The following is a 23,590-nucleotide window of genomic DNA, read 5'->3' as shown; positions in this document are numbered from 1 at the left end:
TTAAACGGAATTTGAACCCTTGACCTGTGCGATTCCGGTGCAGTGCTCTACCAATTTAGCTATCAAACCAACCGGGAGCTCGTAATTGGTAGAGCACTGTACCGGCAGCGCGCAGCGACCATGGGACCATGTGCGACCATGTGCGCAGCAGTCGCAAGTTAGCTCCCAACACGCTGTCTATCAAAATACAGATGCTGCGGCGGAAGTTTTCAAAATTTGCACACAACGGAACATTCTGTATTGTAAGAGTTGCCAGCTACTACATACACAAATTGATCAAAACATAGTATCGTAAAGACTTTTGTTCTTGGTTCATCATAGTTTGATCAGAAATAAAATACAAACGGTGGTGATGCTGTTCAACGTACATTTTCAAAAGTGACCGTTAAATTTTTTTAGTTTAAAGGGGGTTAATCACATATCAAATCCTTCTTTCCTTACAAGGACCGCTTGAATCGTTCTTAATACTGATCTAGAATCATTTTCAAAGACGGTTGTTGGAACTGCAATGATTTTTACATCGGTGAAACAAAGCGACGACTTCATGACAGGAAAGCGGAACACTTCAAGGCCCTCGCTAAAAATGATAGCAGTCGTCAGCCATTGCTGGCCATGCCAAAACCACCAGACACAATATCAAGTGGGAACATTTCGATATTTTAGCGTCGAGATAAAGTGGTTATCACTGTAAAATCAATGAAACCTTGTTTATTTAAAAACTAAAGCTAGCTTTTAATGTCAAGGTCAGCAGTGAGAAGCTGATGCTTTATCAATTAACTGTAGCTCTTTAGTAGATTCATCACCATTATATATATAGGCGTAAAAAAAATAACGGTCACTTTTGAAAATGTATGTTGACTAGCATACGAAACGTCAAGTTATATAAAGTTTGTTATGTTTATCACCGCTGTTTCTATTTTATTACTGATCAAAAGATGTTTGGGGATTTAGTAGCTCGTTGCTTGGACCAAATGTCTCCGGCGTTCAGTACGAATGTCACCGTCTCAGGAAAGCCCATTTTTTTATTGCAATGAAAACAGCACCAGGCATTGACAAGGTTGTTTTTTCATCGAGGATTAACAACTAAAAGGTAAATTGGTCACCGCAAAGAGATTCGAGTGCTGAAGTTTTCAGCGTTAGCAATCAGCTCTGAGGAAGGGCTACATTGTAACGCTTGAAACGCCAGCACCTCCGAATCTCTTTGTGGTGGCCAATTTACCTTTTCACAGTTATCAACTGGGTTGATAAACCGAAGATTAATTTCTATACCCCCACCGATGCAGCACCACGGTTTCTTCAGAAACCAACCCCCCTTTTCCATCGAGGACATAGCTTCTATAATGGATACACAACACTGATATGGTTTTGAACTACCTGGACCTGCCATTGTAAAATTGATTACTCTAGATAGCTTTATTAAGAAGCAAAATCATTACAGCCCCCGGGCCTGCTGAAATATGACTTACTTTACAAGGGAACTAAAAATTATCTATAAATATATGACAAATATTATAAAAACCGTAACTACTAATAATTAGGATTACTACTAATAATCAAAACTGTTCGCCATAATAAAAGTGTTTTTAAACTTATCTGTCTTACAAATCGGTAGTTTAAAGTATCTCTGGCTACGGGTACAATAATTAGACTCATTGCGTGTCGGCAGCAGATCATGGAGCTTGTGGCTTTGATCCCTTACAATTTGGTCAAATTCCTCTTTGAGAATCGATAAAATCCGCGGTTGGAAATGTTCTTTGAGTCGTCCTAACTGTCTTACACAGCAAACCTTCCCTTCTCCCGCGACCATTTTAGAATTCAGTGACAATGTAATCCACTATGCAGGCTAGAATTCAGTCCCCTATTAAGTTTCAAAAGATTGCTTCTAAAATTAGTTGCAGACAAATTTCTGAGAAATGCGACCAGTTTTGTTAGAAATTTGACTCTCGGTCCCAATCTTATTGTTGAACGGGCCAATTCGATCATAATTCCAACAGTCCTCCCCACTTTCTCCGCTGTACCTCCACGACCAGCCGCAGGCCAAGGAGTCTGAGCACTCTGGGTACGAGACTGTCTCCAGGCAAGAAGCGGCTGGCCAAAGAGTCTGAGGGCTCGTTAAGACTTCCTTGAATTGAAGATCGTCTGATCGTTTTAGCGATACGTCGTGCTGTTCGAACTCTTTGGCTGTGTCTGCGATTGAATATCTACAAAAGGTAAGTAACTAACCAGGATATGAATTAAAATTCCAAAACATCGGGGTTAAACATGGTTACGAGCAATTTAAACTTATTTTCAATGCTTTCAGTCGCTCAAAGCTGAATTCAGTTATCGGAAAATCAAAAGCAAATTGCGTGCGCTGTCGAGCTAGTTAATTAAGTGGGTAATACAGTCCAGAATTAAGACTATATTTGCGGTTTCATTGTAGTCTTCTGGTTGAAAGAAATCAAACTTACGTCTTGACAGAGGCGATTAATCGTAAAAGCTTGCAAAGGCTTTATAACCTCATTGTTTGTTGAATGTTGTGATGTAGTTTCTGGGCGGAAGTAATTTAACTGGAGTAATTCTGCCGGGGTTAGTCAGTACTGTAAATCGAGTAACGCATAGGTAGGAATTGAACTAAGATGAAAACATCTTTTAAGTCTAATATACATTCAGTTATATCAGGTTGTTATCAGGTTGCAAATACGATGTCTTGCACCAGTGATTATCACAGCCGGTATATAAGAACACAGTTGAATCCTTTGTGACTGGCTCTTCGCAAACGTGTTGTTCAAAATCCGGTATTTGTAGAAAACATAAAGCTACAGATAATAAGCCACCTCGTATTTTTCTTCAGTTTGATTATTTTCGAAAAGGAAAAGCATCGAAACTGTTTTGACTGAATTCATGATTGTAATTTAATTCTGCATGTTAGATTAAGGGGTTTTCCCCTCGAGCTTGTTGGTGGCATTGTGCCATGTTTCCTTATAATTTGTTGAACACGACACAATGCGAATCTCTTTGCGTTGTTTCCACTAGTTGGAAGTACGTTTGGTTTCGCATGGAACGTGAAGCTTGACCCTATATAACAAGTCAGTGAGAAGAAAAAGTAAATAACTTCATGATCAATTTTTCATTTTCATTTTCATTTCTATGTCTGAGGACTTTTGTGCGCTGTCGAATATCATTAAAAAAAATTAACATTTCACTGGCGTTTGTTAGTCGTTGTAAGTTTAGGATTCCCTTTATCACACGCTTGCTCTTGGCTTTATATATCTCGCCATCAAAACAAAAAATACCAGTCGAGTTAATCACATGGATTTTTTAATTTACTTGGTAGTTGACAGGAAGGAAAATGAACTTTTCATGACTGTGACACTATCTTTTTAACTGATGGAGTTCATTTATGCAAATTTCATATAGCGCGCAATTTATGGGTTTTTCCCTTTCCAGTGGCAGACATGACGTCATTTTCTCAGAAATTAATTATATCATTAAGTTTGCAGTGTTAAAGTATAAATAAAACTTGTCATAGCTTATTATGAAGAAGCATATCGAGCCAAAAAATTGGAAAAACCAAGGCGTTGAATGAAGGCCATGAATATGGTCAGCTAAAGATGCAATAGACTCCAAAAAAAGATAATTCTAGACAGACTCGAGGAACCGAGCGGACGCTTAATTTGATATCAATTCAGCAGAGCATCACCGCTCAATTGTATACTAGTACGCGGTATAAACTCACGACTTCGCTCAGTGAAGTCTGCTTCCAGGTTCCGGTTGTGAAACGCCTCGAATAATCAGCTAAAAGGAATTACTTGTTGAGGTGGCAACAACGACGATTCATTTGTAAGCGAAACGTACTTGTAGTGATTATCAAAAGACACCGATAGGAAGATGAATATTTTCTTTCTGAGGAACTAAATTTATGGCAATTTTCAAATACAAATTCTCCATGCAAAACGAATATGGTAGGTCAGTCGATATCGACATATTCGTAGCTATCTTCATATTCTTCGATCGATGGCTTTCGCGATGATCGAAGCGTTCACCGAAATTAATTTTACGCATAAGGTACCGGTGCTGTATGATTACGGGCGTCGTTTTGCAAGCAAGTTTTGATTTAGAGGCTTCGTCTCTTGAGATTCAGATGGCCTCAAACTGTTACAACAGAATTAAGGCCGGCACTCACGAGAAGATTAGTCCAGTCACGGGACTTGTTGCAGGAACTAGTCCCGGCTGTACTGTTTACGCGATGCGACGAGTCGCAGGAACAAGTTTATTCACAGAGACCTCGTTTACACAAAGCAATAGCAATCCTCATAAAGTAACGTAGAGACGAAAAAACAGAGGCCCTAAACAATGAAACTGAATTTATTTAAATTAACCACAAAACATTGAAGTGAATCAGCTCAATAATACAGCAAGTTGTCCAGTTATAAATTGACTCGGTGTTTGTTTCCAGAGTCGTATATTGCTGATGGAGAAAAGTAACTAAATAATACTTAATACAGACAAAAGAGAACACACCATTACCCTGCCCAGCTTCTTCGATGACCATGCTGATTTATTATGATGTAATTTAAATTAAACTTCAATCTGAGGGATTTTACACAAAATAGGCACACGTAGTTACTGTGAAGGCTTGTGCAATATACCAAAGTTTTAGCTTCATTGACCTTATTTGAGCTGAGATTTAGATAACAGCCTTGTGGGGGTCCCCTTAGGTTGATTTTTAGCTTAATTTTGATCACTTTTCGTTACTTCGTGTACAATGCTAGAAAATTATTCAGTCAAATCAAGAGTCATCAAGTTTTGAACTTTCTTAAGCAAAACTTATGGCCCATAGGAATATTTCTGTTGTACACGTCAGTAATCTAAAGTTGTGGCTCCTACCGGCATATAACGACAAACCGGAAAGAGCCCAACTTTAAGCCCTATTATCTTTTCATTTGATGCCCACTTTCGAAGTACTGAACAAAATTCCAACAAAGTCGTAAAGTGTAGCCCTAACTATACGATAATCAAGTGGAAAATACTAAGGTTAAGCCTTTTTCACTTTACAGCTATGCTTAGAACATACTGATAAAGCCACTTGATCCGGTCACATTCCCCTTGGCGTACCACTAAAACGATGCTCAACACAAATGTGCCAGTATATACAAAATGGCCCAGCATTATCTAAGGTCATCCCAGTTTAATTAGTTTTCAAGGCCACCAACTGACATTTGCATTCAAACTTTAAGAAGCAAGGTCTGTTTTAGGCTGTTCTTAAAACAAACGTAACCGCATTGCGTACTGCTCGAAACCATAAATTCTACTATTCTGGACACTTTTAAAAACAACTCACTTTCTTTTGTGGTAGGTGTCACACTCTATTAAATAAGCATCCTTTTCCCTTAATGGAAAAATATTTTTTTAAAAAATCTGAAGTTTGGACTGTATTTTAAAAGCAATGCATACTTTTCTCGCTGTTGCTCCAAACGGCCATCAGTTCTGCATTATGCGGGAGACTGGAGCCAAGTTTTTGCTCCTCTAGTTTTTAATAGAGGATGAACCGCTAAAAGTAAAGGAATTGAGCGAAATACGTTTTCATGCATTGTTTTGTTTGCAGAACGGACAGAGCGGAGATGAAACTTTTTATAAGATATGGTGAATGATTTTGTATCGGAACATAATTAATTTTGTTTATTTAAATAAATGTAAATATATGAAACATACATTTTGAACTGCAGATGAAATATCAAATAGAAGAAAGATCCTCGTAGTTACTACGCAACTTAAGCAGTTGCGAAAAGAAAGCCTGAAAAAAAAAAAAGCAGGCTTGAACTGAATTCGAACCCCTGACCTTTGCGACGCAGAGGTCATGGGTTCGAATCCCATTCAAGCCTGAAATTTTTTGAGGCTTTCTTTTCGCAACTGCTTAAGTTACTTCAACTACATGAGGCTAATGCAGGTGTTGAACCGCTTTCCTTTTTGAACAAACGTTTTTTCCATTCACCTGGGATGGCCGATACAAGGCTGTGATGGCGCAGAAATGACGTCCTTTTATATGAAATTTGTTGGCTAGCACTTCGAACAGCAAAAAAAAAAAAAAAAAAAACAGTTTTCCGGAACGGCGAAGAGACCTTTTGTCTGCTTGACGCCGTTTCGGCGCCATTTGGAGTAAAAAACGGATTTTCAATCTTTATAAATCTGTTGTTCCAGATGATTTCCTGAAGCACGGCTTCTTTGTTTTCAGGCGGTGCTAAGCTTAATTATCAAATGACTTGTTTATTGAACGACAGAACGTTGCTAAGAAATAGGTTGGAATATACTTCCAAGGAGCGTTAATTCCGAAACAAAGGCGTTTGACCAAAGTACGTTTCAACGCTTTATCGAAAAAAAGAGAAATCTTTCATGCTTAAACCACCTTCTTTTTTATTTTGGTTGAGTTTCCAAGACACCACAGTATAGGCTTGGACAGAGCTAAGGTTTTGACAATAATTATTCTACTTTGTAATGAGATGTCTCTTTAAGACCACATATTAAAGGTCTTTTTTAATGTTTCCAGTTTTTCTCAAAAAATTTTTTCTTAACAGTGGTTTCATGGCTGTAAGATAAGTGAACGCCTAAGGCATATACTGGGTCATGACTGAGCCGAAGGTTAAAAATTGCGTCTTTCCGGTGACTTAGTGATCCTAGCCAAAGCATTTCAGATTTCGATTGATTTCTCTGATTTTTGTGGCACACGGTAGGGATACTTGATCGGACGAACTGGAGTTTTTGTCAGCAAGGATTCCCGTCTTTCGAAGTGTATGTGATAACATTGTACCTTTCACGTGTTTGTTTACGTTTGCTATCGTTTCCAGTTTGCGCTGATTGGCCAAATTCTGACGGCTAGGACAGCAGGGAGCCGCGGGGAGTAATGGTGCGGCATTCAAATTCCTAAGACATCGTTGCAAGCTCTCGCTCCTTCTCCACTCCCCGTCCCTCCTCTGCTCCGAGAGCTTGCTCGAGGCTACTGTTTCCTATGAGGTCTGCACTTTTTGAAATGAAACCGCAATAAACCAATCAGGAAAGATTAGGAGAGGCTCTCTAACTCAGTGTGCGTTTTTTTTTTTTTTTTTTTTTTGGAAAATCCGGACTTTGGTTTTTTTTGTTTTGTTTTGCTGAAATCCAAAAACGGATCATGAATCTATAAAATCCATACTCCGGGTAGATTCTTCAGATCAAATCTAAATCCGGATTTTTTTTTTATTCAACACCTGAGCGCGTTTTGTTTTGGGAAGGGATTCGAAAAACGTATTTTCGACAAGCGGTTTTCCGTGCATAAATGATACACAACAATTACCGTAAATGACTGAACCGTTTTGCTCACGCCATTTTGACTTTCCTATAACGAGGAGGTCGTAAAAAGCTACGTTTCTGTACAGATTTTACGCAAAATAAAAAATACATGAAAAGGTACTTTACGGCAACTGGACGCACCTTACCTACAGCTAAACAATTTGAGTGCAAAAATACCCTTGATAGTCGTCGATTAGTAACATTTTATCAACAACAACAACTTTATTTTTCACACTTCCTTTTAAGATTGTATTGATACATATATCGGGGTTTTCAACTGTTTTGTAAAGTAGCAGACATACTTCTGAAAGCACCGGACGTGAATGTTTTCTTGGCGCCGTAAGGCGCCTCTCGAGCGCCGACGGCGGAAGCACCTAGGGGGGTCTGGAGAAATTTTTAAAATAGAATACTCAGAAACGCCATTTCCAGCGTTTCTGGAACCAAGGAAACAGTTTCCTAGGCAATGCTGGCGCTCACTAAAATTCTCTTTAAGAAGTAAATTACTGAAAGAAAATGGTCAGTTGGTAGGGGGAGGGGGAGGGAGAATGGCAACAACAGGATTTTCATTGGCTTATCATTGCGAATTTATTTCATTCTCAAAAATGTTTGGTAACTTGGGTTGTAGTCCATTCATCAAGAGTGTAGGAATGAGAACGAAATAGTCACTTCAACTCCGTTTAAATGAAGAGGGGAAACCAATTAAATATCCCGCCGCTCAATAAGCAAAGAAAAAAGAGTTATATGGCCGTTTTGAAGATTGTAATTGATTATTCTGTTATCCTCTAGTCAGTATGTTCATGACATCGAGATGCCTTAGGAAGAAAAATATATAATACAGTAGTAAAAAAAAAATCGTCAATATTGATCTCAAAGTACCGGACATGGAATGGCAAACGAGCGGACGAAACGTCCGGCCTCCGGCCTCAAATGAAAACGGTGATATATGAATATTTAGTTAATTTAAAGTTAAAAAAAAAAAACATTAATACGGATAACTAAACATAAATATCTAATGTGGAAACGCCTAGCGCCTAAGTAAACCATATAGTTTTCTAAGTTAGACACTAGTCCTGTAAAAAAGCATTTTAAATGTAAACATCTATATACATATTCAACGCACACACTCACAGACGAAACACGCACTGCTCATACACTTAATGTTATAATACATTAATTAGAGGAATTTGACTAGCTAGGTCATTATTTTTGCTTCAGGTGTTTTTATCGATCACTACGCTTTTTCTTTCCTTGTTGCGTTTTTTCAACTAAATGGACCCTTAGTACTCGTTTTAGCAGAATATTTCCACGTGATAGAGTGAGTGGTGTTGTGTCTTCTTTCCATCCCGCGTTGTCATGGCAAATGATCCTTTTTAAGGACGGTGCCTATTATTGTTACTGCGCATAGGTTCTGCGTATCTCGAGATACTCGAGTTTCCTATGGGTGGTGCCTACTAATACAGGGATAATTTTGCGCGGTTTAAAACTATACTGAGAAAGCAGAACTTAGCAAGTGTTTTTGGTATCTCAAAAGAAAATTAGGGGTAACTATGCATTTTTCAGAGATAATAAAGCTTCAATTTAGGAAAAAAATCCCATACATTACTTTATATTTTGGCGCTTTTTAGAGATATTATTGCTTAATTATCTCTGAAAAATGCGTGGTTTCCCCCAATTTTCATTTTGGGTTCCAAGAGGCCTTGCTAAGATCTGTTTTTCCCGCATAGTCATAAGCCGCACAAAAATACTTCGGTATTAGTAGGCACCGTCCTTAAGATCTTCCCTTTTTTTACTATGATCTCAAATCCCAAATCCGTTTTTGGATTCTCCCAAAAAAAAAAAAACGCCTTAAACAGTCCGGCACAGTTATCAAATTTGATAACCGGGACCAAAACAAACTATTAGCCAATCAAACCGCAACTTACAGTTCACGTGACATGTTATCATAGCAACCATCTTCTTTCAAGATGATGGCCATTTCAATACGAAAACATTTTGATGGGGCTCTAATTCAACATTCGATTTCGGTCGCACAGTGAATTGTGCACAAGCAAAGGTTTAGAATAGGAATTTTGGCCTGACATCAGGAAAATAGGGTACAATCTTTGTCCATAATTAATTGACAAAGCTCATTTTGATATCTATCGAAAGCCTCATAGCGTCGTGGTGGACCGAGGAAACCTCGAGCGGTTTTGGCTGAAGCACAGAATTCCTGAGCGATAGCCGATCAAAAAGAAACACCAATCCCAAGAAAATAACTTCCATCAAAGATGATTGTTTATTGCATAAACATTAACATGATTTGAACTTCTTGTTGCCTTGCTCCTCTCCTTCTTGTCCTTCGTCAATCTGTATGAATGAAGAAATGTTGCGTTATAACTAACTTTAAAAATGGAACTTCAAATAAATTTTGTTTCTTTCTTGTACCAGGGATTTCGAAAGTGCAGGAGGCGATGATTCGATTGAGCAGCGACGTGTGTAGAGTCGCTTCGATCTGTCCTAGATAATTGAAGAGACGTACTGCAATAGAAGTGCAACGGACAAGTCCCGTTTAAATTGTTCTTGAAAGGGCGTATTGAGGTTGTTTGCTGTGGCTCAAAGCTCGAACTGTTATGAGTCTGGCATCACACGGGATTAAAACACCACGCATAAATTTGTAAAGGATAATTACATTTTGGGAAAATCGTAAAATCGTACTGTGAAGGCATACCTCAACATCCGGCATGTCACCTTCATCACCGAGCTCTGAAATCACTCTCTGTGGTTACTGTCGGCTGGCTGGTTATTAATCTAACGACGAGAACAGAAATAAAAATATTACAGTCATGTAAATGTAAGCTTAAATGTACTACCTAGAAAAATACGAATTATTTCCATTCGTATCCGATTATATTAGTAACGATACTGAACAAGATAAAGACATGTAATTGCCAAGGAGGCATTTCTGGAACAAAGCGTTCGATAGTTTTCGACTGAGTTGTTTATCAAAATCGTTCCTGGATAACTTAATTTTGAAATCCTACCCTTCATCACTAGACTTTCCCGCAGTCCATGCACTGTAAAAGCAGACCAGTTAAGGTAACCTTTTTAAAAGGTTATAACCGATGCAATTAGGTTATTTTAACCATCAATTAATCGGTTAAATTCGATAACCTATTCAGTAATGGTTAGATTAACCAATTAGTAAAAGTTACTTCAACCATAAAAAAATTGGTCGAACAAGAAATTGTCAAAACAACCTTTTTTGTTGGTCAAAATAAACCAAGTAAATACTGTCTATAACGATGTAACCAATTGTGTTAGTTGTTTTAACCAAATGGATGCTTTCTAAAAAAAAATCGTTGAATGCATCTAATCAGGCTAAAACAAAGACAAACATACAAGAAACGTTTCTTTACTTTTACTGTCAGACCGGAGTGTTGTTTTGAGGTAGTAACATGCCTTTGTGAGGATGAATACCAAGTAGGACAAAGAAGCCACAAAAACTACAACTGTTACCACTTTCACATATAAATCACTTGGTTCTGAGCATGAACAAAGATTTTCATCAATATCTGGTTCAGTTCCCGCAATTTCCATTGGAATTTATTCCTCTTCTTGCCGTAATTGTTCTCCATTCACTCCATACACTATTGTTTCGGTGAATGTAAATTGAACTCTGCGTGATCCCGGGGAAGACGTGACTGGTAGGAACATGGCTTTCAATAAACTTAAACTGTACGTTGGCACCCACGCAAGTCACATTTGCCGGAAATGTGCAGATCATTACTGTAAACTCCAATCAAACGACTTAACACCACGGCAAGAGTGTAAAAAGCGGGGTAAAGCTGGCATTTTAGGTTTTTCATGGTTCCCGTCTTTTGTTTTATCCAGCCGCCGGGTCCCGTGAATTCAAGGTATATTTGAGGCATGTGTACGTGTGCCAAAATCAGGAAATTATTTCAGGAACTTCTGGCATTGCAGCGGCAATTTGTTTCTATTAGTTTGCGGTGCCAGGACACAGAGTTATTTCCGCTAATCTAACCAATCTTTTATCCTGACCGGGTCACGTTTTCTGTGGTTACCAACCATAAAAAACACTTACACGTTAAAAGTAATACAACCAATGAGATGTTACGAAATTGTGTAATAACCTGACACCTCACTCAATAAGAGGTAATAGAATTTTGGCGGCCGCGGCCAAAGGCAGTATTTTTACCGTTGGCCTCTTGAATTTGGAACCAAATCCTTCGTTCTACAGTGAAGACGTATTGTTCATTGAAGAAAGTACACCACGTTAGGACAATTAAAAATCGAATCTGGCAATATCAGCAGTGGAAGATATGGCAATTTCTCGCAAATCAACAGTGAACTGAGAGGTCGTAGAATTCCTTGAAAGCAAGGGACTTGGAGAAATCAAACAAACGTTGAAAGGTAACCCTGTATTTTCACTATGCTTCTTCATTTTCTCGTAATAGGACCATAAGAAGTATCTTACTGAATTATTTTTCTAAATTTGCAAAATGATTTGGGAATTCCACTTTTATTTCTAGCTTATGAAAGATGCTGATCTTGATGGCGAGAGTTTCATCGAAATGGATCTGCCCGGACATTAATACAGTCTTTGACTGCTAAAGTTAAGCTTCGGAAACTGCCAAGACTTGCGTGGACGGAATGGTGAGGTTTTTTTTTTTTGTCTTATCACTATGTTGCAAGCGAAAGTAAGAATTGTTGTCAAACGGCCATGGTCTTGCGACCGTGGATAGGGATCCGGTAATTGATCATTACATAAATGGTTCGTTTGCTTTTCAAATCAGCATATTTCATGTATAACGATTCCGGCTGTCATATGTCAAAAATAGCATATCTCTGTGTTCTTCATATTTCCCTTTGAGATTATTGAAACAAACTTAACTCTCCCTAATGGTGTATTCAGACTTTTATTACACCAAGCTATCCAAATTCCCGTGTCATTTGCAAGGGTTGCAGAGATTTCATGTTCATGATTGAGCCGGTCAAATGGGGTATCTGTAAAACGAGGACCGGATGCGCGCGGTTTTTTTGGTCTCGCTCCTCTGTCTGCGCTGCTTGCTTGGCTCGTCATACAACTCTTCGCACGTTGCGTGACGATCCAGCTTGAGACAATTGTCATCACATTTAGTTTAGGGTCTATTTAAAAAGCCAATTTATGCACAAATAAAATTACAAATTCTGGACTGTACAGAGAAGTTAAGCACTGAAACGCACCACCCAAACGTGTTTTTCTTGTCAGAAACGTACTAGTGATAAGATGTTCCATTGGCACAAGACAAGAGTAAATCAATTGTGTCCGGTTGCGAAACCGAATTTCCGAGTTTCATGACAAATCCTGCTAAGAACATGAGCCCTTCACTTAGTCTCCCTGGTCCTTGGTTAAAACAATTTTCTTCCGAAACGACGTACTTTAACATGACGCACCACTGAATTTAATATACTACTCCTCTACCCTCTCTCCTTCCACGACTTTTGCCAATTCCTTTTTCTTCCCTTTATTTTATTGTTTTATTATTGTTTTGTTTTGTTCCATCCCTATTTTATCACCAGCCATCCGACATTCGCATGCATCCGGTGCTCGCGGAGTTTACAGATACCCGATCGGAGATCACTGTCTAGTAGGCTAAGTCTAGGAGACTAAGCAACGACTAGTTTTCAACTCATCTGCTTTGTAACTTTCTTAATTTTAACTTGAGATAGTGTAGAAAGTAATTGTATTAACTGTTTTTTGTTTTTGTTTTTTTCAGGGGGTTTTAAATCCAGACTGGGAAAAGAATCCATCTAAAACCACAAATTCTACTCCTTAAATGGACACTTGAATAGTTAAAAGAACTCTTCTTGGCCTCGGAAGGATAGTGGTGTGTAAATTCAAGCTACCTATCTATTGTTTTAATATGGAGTTTTCAAAGTGTAATCGTGGCAGTGAGTAGAATGTCCTTTTGTTACTGAAGCACACAGTGTTGCTTGGATTGCCACACTTCCACTTTCAAGATGTTTTAGTGGAACATGCTCTTAGTGATTTACACAAACCTTGACTTACAAAAACCTGGAACACATGCTTTTCAATGAACACAAAAGATTGAGGCAGTAACAGTTTGCAAATTTGAAGGTTTCCATGGAGTTTTCAAAATTTTGTATTTTACACGTCAATCTCCTTTTCTTTCCTTTTCAACTAGAGTTGTTTATTTTGTTATTAGAGCTATGATGGAAATAGTTATTTTGTAAGTGTTGAAATAGTCACTAAAGGTTATTGTAAGAACTGTATTCTGTTCTATTGCATTATCTTGGGTGTAAAGAATTGTTGAAATAACCATTAAAAACGTTTACTTGAACCTTTATTTGTTAGTCACTATAATCTATTTCTATCCGTTAAAATAACCTATTTTTGCAACTGATAAAGAATGGTTAAATTGACCAGTCTTCGACCATTTTTAATTGGTTACCTCAGATTCATTGACAGAACCAAAAAAATGAGGTTACTGTAACCATTTTAAATGGTTCTACAACCATAAAAAATGGTTGTTTTAACCAAAATTTAAAGGTTACATAACCTAATATAAAAGGTCATATAAACCTAAAAATATCGGGTAACAACAACCTATTTAAAATGGGTTAAAAGGCGGGTATGATTATGTCTGAAACAACCATATTTTTTGGTGAAAACGACCTTTCAAAAACGGTTATTTTAACTGAAAAGCGAATAGTTAATTTAACCAGTAATTATAAGTTTATAGTGACCAATAAAAATACTGTTACCTCAGATTCAAACTTTAACCTTTTTTTTTTGGTTATGGTAACTGGTCAGCTTTTACAGTGTGAGCTCCTTTTTATCTCTATTAAGAAAGTATTGTACTCGGCCTATTTGCTTGCCAGCAACATCTCTCAGCCTGATCTCTCAACGTACACGCTTTCTTGGCACTCTTGGACATCTAGACAATGTTCGACAATTCCTCCGGTATTTCTTCCACCGAGGGCAACTCGCATTGTAAGTTAAAAAGGACCCCTGTTTCCAAAGGTTAAGTAGCTATTTTTCTCTCGGTGGAAATCCATAATGCTGCCTTCATTTCTAGTCATCCTAGAAGCAAGAGTAATTAACAATGGCGGTCAGTAGCGGAATCAGACCGCAAATCAAAATATCATAGTGCCCTCTTACAATTCTTCATGCCCTCCGACAAATAAGTGTTGAATCGAAAGATATATTAATGAAGATCACGACATTTTTTCTTCGTGTACCACAAAAATTCCCAACTACCCTAAAGTTGATGGCAAAGACAATAAACATACCTGAAAGGGACTGTCATTTCGTACCACCTCTTCAAATCGCCGAAAAATTACCGAAACAATTGAACGCTCTCCGAAAACTCACCGAGCTCTGGGCTGGCGCCATGTTGTGACGTCACGCGGTTATCAAATTTGATAACTGTGCCGGACTGTGCAAAATGAACGTGCCAATGTTTGTAGTGCGGCGATTTCTCACGAAGATGGCTCGGATCTCCTCACAAGTTGAAGACACTACTTTAGAAGTCACGAGATCGTCACAAGATGGTGACGTGTATGTAAAGATTGTAGGCACTCGAAAGTTCTTCCGAAATCGTCGGATGATACTCGACACTTTCCTGCTACTGAGAAAGATACCGTTGATACGATGCAAAACCGAAAAAACAAATGAAAAGTAAACGTTAACTGAGATCTGTCAATAAATAAATGGTAGCTGAGAAATGGCCCAAATTAGCTTATATCTGAGAAATGGCTTAAATTAGCCTGCGAGCGAGCTCTCTTTTAGGCTTGCCGCGGAAGGATAGCGTGAGAGAATCGGTGCGGGAGCGCCTGCGCCCCAAACCTCTCGTGGCTGACCTAAAAAAGAGCTTGCTCGCAGGCTAGGCTTAAATCTGAACTGGTAACTGAGAATCTATCAGCCCCATGGAGAGCAAAGCAAAACATACCAATAATCGAGTGTAAGTAATTAGCCCTCAAGATTGATGTTTTACTTATAAACTGAAATTAGCTCGCTAAACCCATATTTTAGCAAAGCAAAACATCGACGGCCTATTTGAGAACATAAGCAGCGTGGTTTCTAAGTAGAGCAGTTGTGCCACAGACTGCATTTTGTCACATCTTGTGATGCATGAAGACAGTTTGACCAAGCATAAAGAGAACTTTTTGTCCCATATTGGTTGCCCTTAAATGTAAAGTTGTGAGCTTGGAAAAACTTTGTCATTTGCAGGTGTGTAAATAAAACCCCTTGGATGGATTATTGGTGGACCGCGAGGCCTTAACGTTTACTAATTGATTTGTTTCTTCTTTTTGCTCTTTTCAGAGATCCTGAAAAGAAAAATGGAAGGTAAATAAACTAAAATTGAAAACTAAGAAGTGCTCCATTTGAAGAAGATTTATTGAAAATCAAACAATCAATCTAGTGAAACCGAGATCGCCGGAATTGTAAGCAGAGACAAGAATAGATGTTTGACCAATCACTTTTTATCGGAAATAGGTATTTTGATTGATTTATTCTTCCGCTGCCTCTTTCGACTCTGACAATCTAAGTTTCACTAGATCGTAAACGACGGAATGATAAGCCCAATCACAAGAAAATGGAAACATTCTGATTCTTTCGACTCCGATTCCGTCGAGCTTAGACTTTGTTGTTTGGTTTTCACCAGGTCCTAAGCGCTATTACAACATCGATTGCAATTTTAATTACCTTACAAATGCCCTAAGAAGATATAGATTATTATTGATCAAAACTTAAGGACTTCGGTTTTGATTTGCCGCCGTCTTAACGCTGTTTTTCACTAGCGACAGAGTCGTAGTCAGAGAGTTGCAACCAGATGGGGTATGGCAGCGGGTAGTACGTCATGATCTAGCGAATATCAAACAGTTGAGTCGTCAGCAAATTTTCCGATTTTGCTTATGATTTTGTCGCTTAGGATCAGGTGAAAACCTGATTGTCAGAGTCGTAAGCCGAAGTGGAAGAATAGATCAATTACAGCTGTTGGAGACAGGCATCGCAAGTGGTTTATTCCTCTGCTTCCACTTGCGACTCCGACCATCTGGTTTTCACTATATCGCTTAAGCTAAGGAATAATAAACGCAATTGCAAGGGAGTGAAAACCTGCTATTTCTTGCGTCTCCGATTCCGTCGAGCTTAGCCCTCCATTATTTGGTTTTCACCGGCTGGGTCGTAAGCACTCACTACTTCGCTTTCAACCCCGACTCGGACACCGTCACTAGTGAAAGCCAACCTTAAGATATTTTGACGAACGAAAGAAATCTGGAGTTAGGTCAACTGTAACAAACAAATTGGGCTAAACGTTTTCACAGCTTACACTTTTACATGCATAAAATATCGTTGTAAATAGCTTACGGGCCTGTCAACACACTGAAAATGCCCCCCCCCCCCCCCCCCCTGTATTTTGTATATGAGTCAATAAAGGGTAAAGGAGAACAAAACATAAACGGGACTCTTTGTTTGGTATACATATTTAGACAGTTAGTCTTACAAGCTGCCAGATAGTTTGATATTTGTGAGTGTGTACAGATGCCTTCAGTAGATTCACTGAACAACGCAATGTTTTGAGTTTTGATGATTCGTTTCTTTGTTCTTTTCAGATCGAGACCGGAAAAGAGAAGGTAATGTGTATGAAAAAAAATTATACAGCTAGTCTTACAAGTTGCCGAATATGTTGATATTTAAGAATCTGTACAAATGCCGTTAGTAGGTTTACTGATCAACGCTATGCCTTGGGTAATGCTGATTCACGTGTTTTTTTGTTATTTTCGGATCAAAACCGGGAAATAGAAGGTAATGTGTTTGTAAAACGTGAAACTAAAAGCTACTCCATTGTAAGTAGAATAGACGATTGGAAGTGTTTGTAACTGAAATTAATTGGATCTAAGTCTGTTTAAAGAGCGAGTTAAAAACAAACTCTTTACCGGCCAGAGTTGATTGTACAGGACGTTAACACCAACGGAAAATCACTGAAAAAAGGAGAAGGGCAGAAAACAAATTGTGGCAAACGTTTCCACATAAACTGTCAAAAATGCGTAAGAAGGAGCTTTTCGATATACCGAAAATGTTCCTCCTCGATTATGTTGTTTTGTTGATTTCTTTCGTTTTTGCTTTTCAGAACTGCGACGGCAAAAGGAAGGTAATGTGTATTAATAAAATTCAACTAAAACCTGCTCCATTTTAAGTAGAATAGATGAAGTGTTTATTTTATCACTGAAGAAAGGAGGAGGGCAGAAAAGAAATTGTGGCAAACGTTTTCACATTAATTGTCAAAAATTAATAGAGCAACCAAAGCTCAGAGAGATTTTTAAGGAACCGCCACTAATCTCATACAAAAGAGGGCGTTCCCTAAAAGACATACTCGCGCTAGCGCAAAACTATAACTGAACATGGCTAAAAACACTCGAGTGGGAGTCGCGCAGGCCTATCTTCATTCCTCTTTACACAAAATGTCTGAAGAACTTATGCGCATAAGTACAAAGTATGCATGCTGACCAGTTCGGTCAGTTCCGCGCAGGCTCTTCTCCTTTTGTTTCTAGTTTTGCACGCCTTTATCATAAGAGCTAAGTTTAAAGAACCTTAGTCCTTTTAGAACCTTAGTCCTTTTTTTGTAACATTATTGCCTTCTCTATGAAACTTTTATTGATCTTTAATGCGTGAAATCACTGTTCTAACACCTTTTAACGCTTAACAGTTAACTTTTTTAAAACGCTAAACATTAAGATTTTCCATATTTAACACTAAACATTAAAAAAAAAAACGCCAAATAACACTTAACACTAATTATAAACCCCATCCAGACCCTCTACCACGAATCTTCAGATTGTTTTGAATACTCCACTCTCCCCTCCCCCCCCCCCCCAAAAAAAAAACCCTCTTCTTAAATCAAGCCACATAAAAAATACTTACCAAATTTTCCTACCCGAAAAAGTTCCGGAATCAAACATTTCAAAGCCCCCAAAATCCTTTGATCATCCCCGTCACTTGAAATCCGGGGTACCCCCCCCCCCCCCTCCCCCGCACCTCCACTCTCTGGGGGAACAATGTGTCAGAATAAGTATCGCTCCCTTGTGTTTACAGTGGAATTCCCAATAAAAGGGGCTAGTCTGCACAGTTGAGAATTGGCCAATATTTTGACTGTCAGCTGAAATGGAAGGTTTTTTAACAGATAGCTGAGAAAAGCTATGAGAACTGTTAGCTGAGATGTCTAAACTTTGCCTAAACATAGCGTAAATTTACTTGCAAAAGGAACGTGCCAATATGTGTAGTCCGGCGATTCCTCACGAAGATGACTCGGATCTCCTCACTAGTTGAGGACGCTATTTTAGAAGTCATGAGGTCGTTACAAAAGGAATGACGTGTTTGTAAAGAATTCTTCGGATGATACTCGACCCTTTCCTGCTAATGAGAGAGTTACCGTTGGTAGGATACAAAACCGCAAAGAAATAAACGTCAACTGAGATAATAATAATAATAATAATAATAATAATAATAATAATAATAATAATAATAATAATAATAATAATAATAATAATAACTGAGATAACTGAGAAACGGTTTAAATTAGCCTACGAACAAGCTCTCTTTTAGGCTTGCCGCGGAAGGATGGCGCGAGAGGATTGGGGTGGGGGCGCCCGCACCCCAGTCCTCTCGCGGCTGACCTAAAAAAGAGCTTGCTCGCAGGCTAGGCTCAAATCTGAACTGATAACTGAGAATCCATCAGCCCCATGGAGAGCAAAGCAAAACATACCAACAATCGAGTAATTAGCCCTTTAGATTAATGTTTTACTTATAAACTGAAATTAGCTTGATAAACCCATATTTTAGTAAAGCAAAACATCGACGACCTATTTGAGAACGTAAGCAGCATGGTTTCTAAGTATAGCAGTAGTGCCACATACTGCATTTTGTCACATTTTGTGATGTATGAAGACAGTTTGACAAAGCATAAAGAGAACTTTTTGTCCTATATTATTTGTCCGTTAATGTAGAGATGTGAGCTTGGAAAAACGTTGGCATTTGCGAGTGTGTAAAACCCCTTGGATGGATTATTGATGGAACCGCGAGGCCTTAACGTTTACTGATTGATTTGTTTCTTCTTTTTGCTCTTTTCAGACTTCCTGGCTATGGGTGAAGGTAATGTGTGTGAGAAAAATTAAACTAAAACTAAAAACTAAGAAGTGCTCCATTTGAAGAAAATTTATTGAAAATCAAACAGTCAATCTAGTGAAACCGAGATCGCCGGAGTCGTAAGCAGAGACAAGAATACACGTTCGACCAATCACATTTTATCGGAAATAGGTATTTTGATTGATTTATTCTTCCGCTTCCTCTTGCGTCTATGACAATCTAAGTTTCACTAGATCGTAAACGACGGAATGATAAGCCCAATCACAAGAAAATGGAAACATTCTGATTCTTTCGACTCCGATTCCGTCGAGCTTAGACTTTGTTGTTTGGTTTTCACCAGGCACTAAGCGCTATTACAACATCGAGTGCAATCTTAATTACCTTACAAATGCCCTAAGAAGATATAGATTATTATTGATCAAAACTTAAGGACTTCAGTTTTGATTTGCTGTCGTCTTTAAGCTGATTTTTACTAGCGACAGAGTCGTAGTCAGAGTTGTAATCAGAAGGGGTATGGCAAAGGGTAGTATGTCATTGAGTCGTCAGCAAATTTTCCGATTGTGCTAATGATTTTGTCGCTTAGGATCAGTCGGAAACCTGATTGTCAGATTCTTAAGCCGAAGTGGAAGAATAGACCAATTACATCTGTTGGAGACAGGCATCACAAGTGGTTTATTCCTCTGCTTGCACTTGAATTGCGACTCCGACCATCTGGTTTTCACTATATCGCTTAAGCTAAGGAATAATAACGCAATTGCAAGACTGTGGAAACCTACTAATTCTTCCGATTTCAATTCCGTCGAGCGGCGACGGCGCGTTAAAGGTAATGTGTATTAATAAAATTAAACTAAAAACTGCTGCATTGTAAGTAAAATAGGTGAAGTGTTTATTTTATCACTGAAGGAAGGAGGAGGGCAGAAAAGAAATTATGGCAGACGTTTTCACATTAATTGTCAAAAATGCGTAAGAAGGAGCTTTTCGATATACCGAAAAGGTTCCTTCTCGATTATGTTTTAGGCAAACAAACTGAGCCGGCTGTAGCAGACTAACACGGATTTTTGTATCAAAAGAATGCTGTTTCCACATGAGGACAGGATGGCGAAAAATTAGACTGCAACCAGCCTCTTATTTGCTCGAAAATCCTTAGGGAAGAACGCAGAAAACTGAGCGAGCACGATATTCTAGGGGGGAGTGCGCGGGCGCCGGAAGGCGAGCAGACAGAGAGGCTGTTCTGCTTTCATATAGCGCTGCGATTGTGAAGCTCTATGACAGCGCCCATTTTTTAAATACATCATACTCCGGTGATTTATGCTTTTAAGTCACGCCCTCGCATCATCAGCGACGAGCGGGCCGAATTGAAATCTTTGAAAATTCCTGTCTTGCTCAACATGTTTCTTGCAGAAATAATTTTGGTCTCAAAATAAAGTTTGGGAAGAGTACTATACATTACAGTAAAAAGAACTTTTTTTTTTTGTTCCGGGGGATATTTGAACGTTGGAATCGAGTGCGTGTTTGTGACTGCATGTGACTCGGTGAAAATTACTCCTACAATAATATAGTTTTGGTACCTAAATGAACCTGACGAAATGTAGAATGCAGCAAAAATAACGTCAGTCTTTCCCTACTTGCCGCTGAAATCCACTGCTGCCGCCTCTCAGTTGTCAAATCTTCGGTGAACGGCCCGTGCGTTTCGACACTTCTCGGTACACGGTTAAATGAAATTTCCGGATCTCTTGAGCTTTTGTTATCAGTGCCAACTTTAAGATCGAACTCACTGTCTCCGTGGCCTTCGCAATAGCTGTATAGACTCAAGTCAACTTAGCTCCTGACCAAGTGACCGGGATGATCGAATGGGGACAAAAAGGAAAACCCAAAAACCCTAGTAAAAAAAATCCGTGGACCAAAAAAAGACCTTCAAAAAATCCCATGTCGAATTTCCGAGTCTCAAAAATTTACGGAAAGGGTTAAATGATATAACACGAAAACAAAAATACAAATTAAAAAAAAAACAAGAGTGGTCACAGTACTTTTAAAATTCGCAGAACTACGCGGTCGGGATACGCGGACACTACCACGAGGGTCTGGATGCATGGGGGTGCCTCGAAAACGCTTAACACTAAAATTTTCCTTCTATATCATCAAACAGTTAAATTTTAGGCTGTTTAACATCTAACACTAAAAAATTCACTGTAACACTAAATTTGATACAAATGTAAGCGGAAATGGCTTAAAAAAGCGAAAGATACTAATCAAGACGAACGTGGACATTCGATATGGAATAATATCTACAATTAATTTAGAGACTGTGTCATTTTGATTACAATTTTGTGTTTGTTCATCGTTTATGTTTCTATCATGGAAAATCATGGGAGACTATTTCTCAACAGAAAGGTACATTATGCTCGACAATGAAAATTTTCCTCTGTCGTTATTACACTTTTGCAATCTTTCATTTCAAAAATTTTTCTATCCCTACACCCTTGACTAACGAAAAACAAATACAACTGCAACTCTTGCGTGACTTTGAGAATTTCGCAAGAAGAATGAGACTAAGATATATTTTTCACGGGCAGGATAAAGAACCACATCCGTTCCACGGCAAATCTACGTGGAAACCACCAATACAACCGTCAGTTGCCCTAGAGAGTTATTTAGAAGAGGTTAAAATACAACTTGCAGAAATCAAACCCACAAAGCCAAAACATAATCTGCCAGCAGCCGAACAAAAGGCACTCAAGGCCTTAAAGCACGACAAAGAGATCGACCTCAAAAATGCAGATAAAGGGACGACCACTGTTGTATTCAGCATACAAGACAAAATCAAAGAAGGTCAAATTCAACGAGATGACAAAAGAATACTACAGACCACTTGAAGAACCAATGTTAGAGGAGACGAACCGCAGAGTTATACAACTAGTTAATGAACTCTACCACAAAAACCACATAGACGAAACAACTAAAAAATGGCTTTGTGAGAGGTGAAACTCGCCTCGAATTCCGGTCTTCTACACGCTTACTAAAATTCCCAAACCGACATCAGTCGGGAGACCCATAATATCAGGATGTGATGGCCCAACAGAGTAACTATCATCATTTGTTGATAGAATTCTTCAGCCTATAGCAAAACAGCAGAGATCATATCTGAAAGACACAACTGACTTCATTAACTTCATAGAGAGAACGAAAGTCCCAAAGGAGATTTTTCTTGTTTCAATGAACGTAACGAGCTTATATACAAACATACCACAGGAGGAGGGAATATACAAACAGTATGCAGAGCACACGATTCATTCTATGAAAATAAACCTCCTATCTCTACTCCACTACTTAAAGAAGCGCTCAGGCTTATTTTACAAGAAAATTTATTCCAGTTTAATGGAAAGAATTATCTCCAAACACATGGAACCGCCATGGGAACAAAGATGGCAGTCGCCTTTGCCAACATTTTCATGAGCAGAGTTGAAACAGAAATCATGAGCCAAAGCACAATCAAACCGCTCGTTTGGAAACGCTACATAGACGACCTATTCTCCCTCTGGAACACAAACAGAGGAGAAATTACACAGTTAATTGAACAAGCAAACAAACACCGCCCTACAACCCTACAATTCCAGTTTAATGGAAAGAATTATCTCCAAACACATGGATCCGCCATGGGAACAAAGATGGCAGTCGCCTTTGCCAACATTTTCATGAGCAGAGTTGAAACAGAAATCATGAGCCAAAGCACAATCAAACCGCTCGTTTGGAAACGCTACATAGACGACGTATTCTCCCTCTGGAACACAAACAGAGGAGAAATTACACAGTTCATTGAACAAGCAAACAAACACCACCCTACAATCAAATTCACGGCTGAAGTTTCAGATACTGAAATAACTTTCTTGGACACCATCATCTACAAAGGCGTATTTTTTGAAACAAAATCTGTTCTTGATGTGCGAACCCACTTTAAGCCGACTGAGACATTTCAATATACACATTTCTCGTCCTGTCACCCACCCGGTGTCAAAAGGGGATTTGTGAAAGAAGAGGCTTTACGACCTCTGAGGACAAACTCTTCTAAAACATTATATTTGAAGAGAAAATTAAAACCTTTAAAACGCACCTTGCGGAGAGAGGTTACCCAAAAGGGTTTAT

General features: G+C 38.7%; 2 protein-coding genes and 1 long non-coding RNA gene across 8 annotated transcripts in view; all 3 read left to right on the top strand.

Annotated features, from left to right (window-relative positions):
* Nucleotides 1-23,590, top strand: part of LOC146487521 (uncharacterized) — a 169,459-nt gene that overhangs the window by 69,586 nt on the left and 76,283 nt on the right. The gene's annotated exons all lie outside the window — the stretch shown is intronic.
* The window catches only part of LOC146487517 (caspase-3-like), a 165,602-nt gene continuing 144,123 nt past the window's right edge, over nt 2,112-23,590 (top strand). For 3 of the 4 annotated variants that reach the window (XR_014856871.1, XR_014856870.1, XM_085084251.1), the window contains exons 1-5: nt 2,112-2,210; nt 15,629-15,652; nt 16,921-16,941; nt 17,439-17,459; nt 19,436-19,456. Coding sequence is in view for 1 of the 4 variants with exons in the window: in XM_085084251.1 (XP_084940377.1) it covers nt 15,646-15,652; nt 16,921-16,941; nt 17,439-17,459; nt 19,436-19,456 (70 nt within the window). In the remaining 3 variants the exon portion in view is untranslated. The remainder of the gene's footprint in view (nt 2,211-15,628; nt 15,653-16,920; nt 16,942-17,438; nt 17,460-19,435; nt 19,457-23,590) is intronic. The other variant, XM_085084234.1, reaches the window with a different exon arrangement.
* Nucleotides 10,358-14,123, top strand: LOC146487523 (uncharacterized). Its single transcript, XR_014856796.1, has 3 exons — nt 10,358-11,712; nt 11,832-11,955; nt 13,059-14,123. It is a non-coding gene; the product is annotated as an uncharacterized LOC146487523 (long non-coding RNA).

This window comes from Pavona decussata, unplaced genomic scaffold, assembly GCF_977016875.1.
Source record: "Pavona decussata unplaced genomic scaffold, jaPavDecu1.1 SCAFFOLD_15, whole genome shotgun sequence".
In the NCBI taxonomy this organism is placed as follows: Eukaryota; Metazoa; Cnidaria; class Anthozoa; order Scleractinia; family Agariciidae; genus Pavona; species Pavona decussata.
This window is presented reverse-complemented; position numbering and strand designations above follow the sequence as displayed.